General features: G+C 34.6%; 1 protein-coding gene across 1 annotated transcript; it reads left to right on the top strand.

The window, feature by feature from the left end:
• Positions 1-1507: 1507 nt before the first annotated feature.
• On the top strand, positions 1508-9863 carry LOC118279384 (uncharacterized). The gene is made up of 2 exons (XM_035599074.2): positions 1508-1643; positions 8451-9863. Exons 1-2 carry the CDS (start codon positions 1632-1634, stop codon positions 9501-9503), a joined length of 1065 nt encoding a protein of 354 aa, XP_035454967.2. The 5' UTR covers positions 1508-1631; the 3' UTR covers positions 9504-9863.
• Positions 9864-10890: the final 1027 nt, after the last annotated feature.

The following is a 10890-nucleotide window of genomic DNA, read 5'->3' as shown; positions in this document are numbered from 1 at the left end:
CCTAAAGGTGAAACTACAAGAAAAGCAAGTGTAATTTACTTTATATTATAACAAAATAGAACAAAATATGGTTGTAAGAATAACGCAGACACAAAAGACTAATGAGAGCTTTACTCACAATACTTTTTGATGTAATTGAGTAAATTGCTGTCTTGTATGAGAGATCAATAAATCATGTGGCATTACTATTTCTGTGCCTTATTTTATTTTAAGATTTTGGAATGTAAGTAGAACAATGATATGGAAAGAATGCGATAGAATAAGGTATTTTTATCTCCAATTCTCTCGCCAACCGTGGAGATTAAAGTAAAGTTTCTTGTATTAGGGAGTTATAATAAGTTTAATAGATAATTGTCACGGATTATTGATGTTGATGAACTTTGTAATAGTCATTGTAATCTAGCTTTAAAATCTAGACTCGGAGCTGCGGTCTGTCTAGTGGGTTACCGGGGCTCCGGGTCGAAAAGCAGGAGTAGGAATGGGGTGGTTTTTTAGTCAGTAAGAGTCTGACACTCCCTCCCAGGGCGTTAAAAGGTATGTGAGGCAGGTAGAGAGAGACCACTTCCAGAGGATGAATTATCCGATGATCTTCTCAACAAAAAAGATCGGTTGTGATTTTTGATAATACGGAAGTCGTTTGAAAATTTTGATTAGCGCTTGGCTTGGTCCTTTTTCGTCTACTTTGATGATCACTATTTGCTTTATGAATCATTCACATATTATATATTTTTTCTTAAATTAAATAATATATATTAAATATATAAATAATATCATTACAAATGTGAAAGCAGAATGCGTGGTATTAATATTATGCTTTTTTATATTGACAAAAAGTATTGCGGTTTATCTAAAAACAAGTCTAATTATAATATAGAATATTTATTTTAAGAAATATACAGTTGTAATTTATTTTATAGTACCACAAGTTTTTGTGTATGCAGATTAGATTAATTCACTTCGGAGTTTTTGTAACGATAATACTTAATCTATTTTTATCACATAGAAAAAAGTTCGTAAAAATGTAGCTAGACTTGATATTATGGCATATTATTACAATATATTAGTAAAAGATGGGTTTTACATTTATTTATTTTTTGTACAAGTCTTAACTATAAGTATGATAAAAATATATAACTTTTACAATCGAAATTCTAAGTAAAGACACATTGCCACTCTTTCCACATAAAGGTTTGTTCGTAATTAGAGTGAACTTACGTAAATTCAAATACGAGATTAATTTTATACTCAAAATATGTACCTAATTCATCCTTAGCCAAAAATTGGATTTTGAAAAATCTCATGACCCCATGTTCCATGTAATATTAAGTACCTAATATTAACGATAAGCTATTTAATTGACAACCACAAACTACTACCAAAGTCAATCTACATACACAACATACAAAGAAAAATAATAATCAATTAAATTACATAAAACAAGAGAAAAAAAAATCACATAACCAGATCGACCAAAAAAGTAGTGTACAGCAGCTCTATAGAATTACCACCACCTTTCTACCGCGCTCCTCTCTGAGACAGTCACTTCCGTTCTCTATAAAAATCTTTGAACATTTGTTCGAAGCTATCACTGCAAGCTAAGCCGGCACAGCCATCATACCAAGCACAGAAAAATGAAGACTTTTGTAAGTGTTCAAACATAATTTTTTTTTTCAAAGTGTTAGTAGTGCATCATGTGACTAAGAGATGGCGTTAGTGGATTATTGGATTGTCTGCGCAAGAGATTTTGTGTTACAAGCCCTTGTTTGGACTTCAGTGATTTAGTATTAATTTTGTGGATTTTTTTGTTGTGTTTTTTAATATTAATTTTATTTTTTTTAATATATTTAATGTCCATAATGCATTAGTGCCATCTACATTAACCAAATAATTATCAATTCTAATTTCTATTAGTGTTTAAATTAACGATTTATTAACAAAATGCTAAATAGCAGCTTTCTATTACACTAGACTTATAACATAACTATCAAAAAGTTTTCTCATACATTTCAACTAATACAATGCATTTGTGCCATAACAGTTATTAAGAAAAACATCTTTAAAAAATACCGTCAAACATCAAACAAAACGCGACGAAAACCACAAGCATTTAATAGAACCATGTCAAACAATCACATTCATAAAATTCCTTTGTGTAATAAAATATCATTATAGAGTTGATAAGTATCACAGCACTTTGGTCACGATATAAATAATAATATAATCTTTGTGTTACCAAACGTTTGTCGTGTAATAATGATTATGTTGATTATCTGTGTAGATGCTATTATAGGTTGTACTATAATTAAAATAATGGAAGATTTAAAATATAAAAATAGTTTTGTAGATAACGCGGTTTAATTGAAATTGGTCATTGAACAATTGGATAGTAACAGTCGTCGTATTTTTAGTTTTTGGAGATAAAAATAAAAATGATAAGAGTAAAAATGACATTAGGATTAAATAAAGAGGACTTAAATTAATTGAACATATATGTAAAGCATTTGATTATAATCTTTTTTTAATTATTACTACAATTAAACTAACTAATTTTCAAGCTGATAATACGTAATCTTTGCAAACTCGTTACTAAAGCTTTCAAGTGCAATTTCATATAGGAAAAAATTATAAAATCAGTAAACTATACATATTTTGGAAAAGGTAGTAAAAGGCACATGGAGATAGAGGCATACATACATAACTTCACGCTTGTCTCCCATGCGTCTAGGAAGAGACTATGAAATCCCAATTGATGCGATTCTTAGTGCTTTCGCTTTATCAACAGTCATCAGTCTTACATAAATTAAGACCAAAATAAACGTACAAGAACTAATACGAATATTATGATAATTGCAATCACATCATTAATTAAAACAGACAGCTATATATAGGTGTAAATCTTTATATAATATGCTACCTTAATATAACGTTGCTAGAGTTTAAAATTCAATGTTTAGTTTGGTAATCCATGTCTGATTTGGTTTTATTTTGTCTGCTCTTTAGATTCAATGAAAGTAAAATTTAGTTCACTAAGAAAGAATAATATTTTAAACGGTTTTTGTATACTATTTGTGATATCTTCAACTCATCTTTAGACACCGTGCTTCATAACTAAGTCATTTATCATCATAATTATAAGCTAAAAGACTAGATCCAGACCGTTATTATGTAATACTAGGTGTACCCCGCGGCTTCACTCCCGTCAACTGACTAATCTATTCTAGGTACTCTACCCTATTCTATCTTATTCTACCGTACTCTGCCTTACCCAACTTTACTCTTCTTCTTTCATAAGAACCTTCTCCCGACAATAAGGAATACATAAAAAAATCATCCAATTTGGTGCAGTCGTTTAGAATTTTGGCGATTCATTTTTATTTAAATGGATTGGACAATCAACACATGCTTATAACCATGCGAATAAAACGCATACCGTTAAATCCATTAATGCATCTGAACACATTAAAAAAAGACATTAATGTTTGCAATATCGTATTATCAGAACCGGCGATCGAAATATACCGGTTTTGCAAGGAAAAGGGATAACACCTTCACTTATACCAAGACCAGTTTGGAAACCTTTCTCTTTAAGTGCATGCGTAATATCGGCCATATTTATTTTTAGGAGATTAGTTGATTCGGTATCGAGATTACGTTCACTCATTAAATTTGGATTATGATGATGTGATGTCAAATGTCAGATTACGTTTGTTATTAATTCGTGTTTTTTTTTATAAGATGTTTCGATGGTCGAGTGGTTGTAAGTGCGACTGCTGGATAAGGGGTCTCGGGTTCGATTCTCGGGTTGGGTAAAGTATTACTGGACTTTTTTCGGGTTTTTGAAAATTTCTCAGTAGTAGCACGGAGTCTGGAATTGTGCCCAGTATATGGCAATAAGCTCATCCCCTATTACATGGGACTTATAACACGAATGGTGAAAAGTAGGTGTACATTGTATAGCGGCATTAAGTGCCGTAATGTGCACCTCTGCCTACCCCTAATTTGTCTAGTCTATATTGAACTTTGATTTTTCACCTCCAAAACATCAGTAAACATATTCTTATCTACCACCATCACCATACACCCTTGATTTACCAAAACCAGCCTTACAACAAACAAAACACAGATGCTATTACTGTAGCAACATCTTCACTAAGATCTTATCTCATTAGTACAATGTTGGCCAGTATCTACGTCTTGCAGGGGTCCAAAACTTTTACTTACGAGTCCTAATATCTGGGATCTATTACATCGTAAACCTGGAATTTCTCTAAGATAATTTGTGACACCCATAATTCTCGCTATCTTGAGGATTTAGGGAACTGGATGGTGCATACAATTCATTTTACAATATCCATCAGTTGGTCCTAAATTTTTTTCTTTAATTTGTTTCTTCAGTTTTAGAAGCGCACGTATGTTTAAATGAATTGAGTGTCTGTCAAATTAAAATATTGACTAGTGAACTAGCTTTTTGATTTGAGCTTAAGATTGTAACTTCAACCTGCGATATAAATAAAGTCTAACAATACACAATAATCAATCTGCAATAGAGCTCAGTTTTATAAAAAAACTTGTTCAAACTTTAGGATCAGTAACATAACTAACTGGTAAAAAGGATTCTTACAATAAGTGTTGCCTTGGAGCAAAATTTACATACTTTACTACTTTTTCGATTAACAGCCGTATCTAGTGAAGAATATCTTCGCCAAACCTCGTCAAACATAGACGGCTCTAGACATAAATCCTTGGCATTCCTCCCTAACATTTCCAGCCTAGTTACCGGGCCTCTACTACGGGATATATCGTCTATAAACTCACCCACGTACTAAGCGTATGATGAAAAAACACTGATTTATTACACATGTAAGATTCTTTCGAAGACAAATAGTAGTTCTTGTATTTTGTTCCCTTTTTTTTTTGCTTCTAGAAAATTAATCTGTTATGTAATGGATTATTTTGTTGTTTCGTCGTTGCTTTCTTGTTTTGTGTGATTGATTGGTTTTATTCCTTTAGAGATCTTAAGATCTAATTTTTTACCTAAGTCTTGTTATTAACCATTAAATTAATAATATTCATACTACCGATTATCGGTTTCTTCTATCGAGCACTAATGATTACCTTCCGACATATTATCACCAACATGACACAGGCACAATTCAAACACCAATGTTTATAATAAAAGACATACTTAAGTTCAAATCAACTGTCACTTTTCATATTCAAATTATTCTAATAGAATGATCAACTACTAAAGCCATTATTCTAAGTTCCTACCCCAATACCACCTCTTTTAACTTTTTAACATCACACATGGAACTAAAAACTACAAAATGTCCCATATATTTATACTCTCAACACTTCCCTGCAGTCAAACGCAGTCCAAAGCCTTCTAAATCCATTGTTCGATCCTTTGAGAGGCTATATCACATCCATTGGTTTTGTTCCAAACTTTTGTTAGCCTATTTGAACAATTTCAACACCTCATTTGGCGTACCTTATACGTTTGATCGCATTTTGGCGTAATGCCCAAAACTATTAGGCTAGTATATTTAGGAAACTCTTTATTGAGAATGGGAAGATTTAATAAATGTAGGTTATTTCTATTCATCATTTGGGTATTTAGAACTTAATAAGGCATTTGTGTGTGTATCCCTGATGAGGTAATCTGTAAATACCAAAACTATCTAGGGGATCGAATTAGTGATACATTTTTTATTGTGACTTAATATACTGAATAATCACAATAAGTAACATTATGAGACAATAAAAGTAACCAATGTGATCAGACTAATATTTAAGAAAGAATAGGAATAAAGGAGAGATTTTGTCAGTAATATTGGATATTTCTATCTATTATTTAAGAAAATCAAAGACGTAACCAAGCCAAACCGCAAGCTCCAAATTCCTAGTACCCAAATTGAATAGTCTTAAGAAATTCATCGCAAGACCAATTTCCTTTTCATCTATTTTTTGGTCATTCACAAAGGAAATTGCAAAACCCATTTCTGGCACAGTTTCGATCGATATAATTCTTTATTTATTACATTGTATTACATAAATATGGCATTGTGTTGGATCCGAAAGTTCAATGGCACAATAGAGGATTCAACAAACCGTGAACGAGTGGTTTTTGCGTGAGATCTTTTTTATGTGTCCATTCCAATGGTTGCATAGTTAGTCCGTGTTAAAGTGAATGTTATGCAAATTCCTCCATGTATGTCTTTTTTTTCGTTAGTACTATTTCCATCGAATACATTTGTTCCGTTTGGTTTGGGTGTAATTGTTAGTAGTTCTAGTTTGTCGTTTTGTACTCTTTTATTTATAGCAAATAGATTTGCTGCTTAACTTTTTCTTTTGCTAAGTCCATTATTGAGTCGAGTTTGAGTCTACGTTTTATTAATTGATTTTGTTTGTGAATAGTTTAGGCAGCCACTACATTAAGACGATCTTGAAGATATTAGATGACGTCTATCTTCAGCTGTGGACGTCTTTTGGTTGATATGATAATTATGACCTAATAATTACCTTCCCTCATGTCATCATACATATGAGTCGGGTCTAGGTGTCATGTGTATGTGAACTTGTATATTTCTAAACGCACCCACGACACAGGAGAAAATCCTAGTGTAAGGGCAACATCACACCGTTCACTTACAACAAAAATTCCAATCCTTTTTCTCAACACCTTTTACATCACAAAGCTTTTCAATTTGAGTGATCGGCAGCATACAATCGGTAACTATCAAATGCGGATACGGAAAACACGTAACACTGCAAAGGTGACCATTAAAACTACATTATATCGTTCGGCGTTACATCAATGTTTGTGCAAGCCTTGATTGCACAGAATGCACGTAATAGTGCAGCAGTCTTATTTTAGACTTGGTCTAATTGACTTTTAACGTTTTTAATTGTAGTAGACTTTTTCTTTAATGGTGATTGAGTGTCTTAGGTAGTTTAATTACTGTTTATATAAAGCAAGTTAGTTATTCGGTTTACAGTTTTGTTGTTTTAGATTACGATTTTATTTAAATAGTAGTTGTTTATGCAATCGAAGTAGCTTTGATGTATTCTTTTAGGAAATATTTTTCTTTAAGCTAAATATTTCGTTACTCCTTTAGACAATTTGTGGACTAAAGAATCCAAGATTACTGTGTACTAAATATTTCTATCTTTTTATTGATAGAAAAAAACTGAATTGAGCAAGGGTGGTGATTAATGCTCAAGCCTTGTCTTGGTGAAAAGAGGCCTTTGGTCAGCAGTGACCACTTATAAGCTGTTGATGTTGATGATTGAATAACTCCTTCACACATTTAATAATCTCGCATTTAATATCAATACTGATAATAGCTTTAAAGTAATAGCCAAAACAAAACTGCAATACAACACCAATCCAAAATAGATAATCAATTAGTTTAATAATAATAATAACAAAGGTCTATTATTATTGTTATAGAAAGTAGAAGTTCAGTGAAAGGAGATTGTGAATCAGTAGACACATCCTTCCAACGTACGTTTGATGTTTATAAGTGAAACGGAAAGCCGTCAATGAGTGGGCAATCAAAACGAAATAATGTTATGATTAGAACTTTTTGCCTTGGTCGTTGATCGACTGGTCTATAAAAGGAGTATTGAATTTGATTTGGTGAAAGTATAAGTTTTAGATTTGTTTTTTTCAGTAATATTTTGTAGTGAGTTTATGTTTAGTGCGGTGTAGGTTCTTTAATGGTGTGTGAAGTGTTATGTGAATTGGAGCATTGCATTTTGCATTTAATATAATACGTATTAAAGTCTTCTTTTAAATGAATAACAGACTCGTGCATGGTGATATTTCCCATATATTTTGTAACAGTATTTTTCCTATTCACTTAGTAATTCAACACGCACTCGACCAGTTTTTATGACCATGCAAAAAGCTTGCCTTTAAGCATCGAAAAACAGTGGAAAATCCCATTACACTACACTCATCTCTCGACTCGATTCACAGTAATTTAGACCTTAAATAGGTTACTACAAAATTGAATTGAGAAAGTTGTTTTCAGTCACTTTTTTTTTCATTACACCAACTTCGTAATTAAAGGCGGTCATTCAGTTCAAATTGGCTATTTAAAACACCTTTCGCGATGTTGATTTTATTCTTTTGTTTTTAATTATCCTTTTGCTCTCACGAAATCTGGTGGTCGATTGTTCTCACCGAGTTAAATGGGCCATTCGGAGTCTTTTTGAAGCGATTTCGCTTTCATTTTTTAAGTGATTTGGTTTTTAGATCAAGGTGTAAACTGATTATCCTAATTGAAGAAGTTTGTCTGAGACAAACTGAATTGATATCTTTTAGTATTAGGGTCTGGATGGCAAATAAATGTTGGAGATCTTTTTTTTACTACCCAATAACATCTTTAGGACTCATTACTAATTCATTGAATCGATGTTAACAATGTTTTCCTTCTTTACAGATCTGCTTGTTGCTGGCAGTTGCCTCTTGCAAGGCCGGGTGGGAGGGAGCCTACTCCAACGAAGTAGCTGGTGATGGTGGACACGGAGGCAGCTCTGGATACGGAGCGAGCGGTGGTGGGGACTTCTCTGGTGGCCAAGGACACGCCCTGGCTGGACTTGGCGGACACAGTTTCGGAGGCAGCAGCGGTGGACACGATTTCTCTGGTGGCGCTCACACACTAGCCTTAGCCCAAGGACATGGTGACATCGGTGGCGGCCAAGATTTCGGAGGCCACGGATTCAACGGTGGCCAAGCTTTCCACGGAGACTTCGGCGGCAACGGTGGTCACGCTCAACTTTCTGACGGCGGTAACCACGGTGGTCAGGATTTTAGCGGTGACTCTTACCTGCTAGCTGCTCAGGAATCTGGTCATCAGGGCCAAGAAGATTCTGGATCTCTTGGTAACGGAGGACATGACTTCGGTGGACAAGGAAACGGTGGTCACGACTTCGGTGGTCAGATCGGAGGCGGTCATGGACTTGGTGGTCAGGCTGAGGGTGGTCATGGATTCGGCGGTCAGGCTGAGGGTGGTCATGGATTCGGAGGTCAGTCCGAGGGCGGTCATGGATTCGGTGCTAACGCCTTCCCCCTGCAAGATGCTGGTCACGAGTACGGTCAAGGAGAGGGTCACGATTTCGGACACGCTGAAGCTATCCCTGTTGGCACTCATGTTGATGAAGAGCACCCCGTCGAAGTGCCCAACTACAAACACGTTACTTTCGCCATCCCTAAGCCTGTTCACGTACATGTGCCTAAGCCCATCCTCATTGGTGTACCTCAGCCTTACCCAGTGAAGGTCCCAGTCAACAAGCCCGTCGCTGTTCCAGTAGAAACTGAGATTTCCATCCCTGTTGAGAAGGTTGTACCTTACCCAGTAGTCAAACATGTTCCCTACCCCGTTGAGAAGCACGTGCCAATTAAGGTCGAGAAGACTGTTCATGTGCACGTGCCCCAGCCTTACCCTGTTAAGATCCCCGTGTACAAAACCATCCACCACCATAAGGAGCATTAAGGAGTAGGAACGAAGCAAGTTCTTTGGGAAATGTTAACAATACAAATGGCATCTATTCATAGTAAAGGACTGATTATGAAGGAGGTCTGGAGGCTACAGAAAATATTGTTTTGTATATTCTAAGGAGTTGAGAATAAGGGTTGTTTTTGCTCAATTTTCATTCAAAATCCATTTGATATTGTTAAATTTATCGAAGAACTTTTCGAATTGTTGTGCCTTGTAAATATTTTTGTTGTTAATTTTTAAGTCATTTTCAACTGTCTTCATGTTGTAGTTGATTTATTTATTGTATGTTGTTGTTGTTACTTGTTATTGTTGTTGCATGTTGTTGATTATATGTATACGATTGTTAAAGATTTATTCCTGTTGTTTATATTTATTTATTCCCCTTTTTGTTTTGTCTGAAACTTTTAATTGGATCTTAGATATATCAGTCAATTCCTCTTTGAGAAGTTTTCAAAGTATATTCGTTCTTTTTTGTCTTATTAGTCGATTTATCACAAGACTAAGTACCTACCATTCATTATTATGTTATCGGCTTACTTTCGTAACTGTTTGACGAGGAACTCGTCTAGTTTCAAGCCATGCTAGATGAGGCTCTTATCATGATACCCACGACGCGGCAATTATTGCGCTGCTGTCGCGTGTATAATAATTAATTTAGTATGTCTCACGAAAGCTATGAGTATAGCTATAGCATAATTATAAGTACCGTACCATGTTTCATTGTATGTCAGTTGAAATATTGCTTTATTTTACTTATCTAAAAACCTTAGTTAGTATATCTGGAATTAATGATTTGCTTCCACATTTACACATTTTTATTGCTTCAAAAGTAATAAATAAAATACTGAATCCCAAATAGGTATACTTAGCCAATAGACCACCACAGATGAGGCCCAGTAGGGCTGATTCCTGATTTACTGATACACCGGAGCTCCGGCTCGAAGAGCAGGAGTAAGAACGCGGTGGTTTTTATCCAGTAAGAGTCTGACACTCACCCTTGCCTCGCCTAAAGCAAGAGTAGTCACTGGATAATTTTTCCCTCTTAAAAAAACTAGATATACATTTCCATCCGCTATGTATGCTTTCATTAGATAAAAACAAATATTATTAGATACTAACTATTCAACACCGATCAGTAACATTATACAAAGCTTACAAACTTCAAAAACATCAATAAACATATCCACTAAACATCACTTCCTAACCACTAAATGCTAATAATACGGTGCCAAGTTGCCAAGTAACACATGCCAAATGTAGCCAAGTATGGCGGAATAAGCCAGAACAGGCCAAGAACAGGCCAAGACAGGCCAAACAAGTATGGTTGCGGAACACAGCTTAACGTGCAAGAAAAATTAATCTCTTATGTGAACGATGTTTT

The sequence above is a fragment of the Spodoptera frugiperda genome, chromosome 14 (genome assembly GCF_023101765.2).
Source record: "Spodoptera frugiperda isolate SF20-4 chromosome 14, AGI-APGP_CSIRO_Sfru_2.0, whole genome shotgun sequence".
In the NCBI taxonomy this organism is placed as follows: domain Eukaryota; kingdom Metazoa; phylum Arthropoda; class Insecta; order Lepidoptera; family Noctuidae; genus Spodoptera; species Spodoptera frugiperda.
The sequence above is the reverse complement of the archived record's forward strand: the minus strand, read 5'-3'. Positions and strand labels throughout refer to the sequence as shown.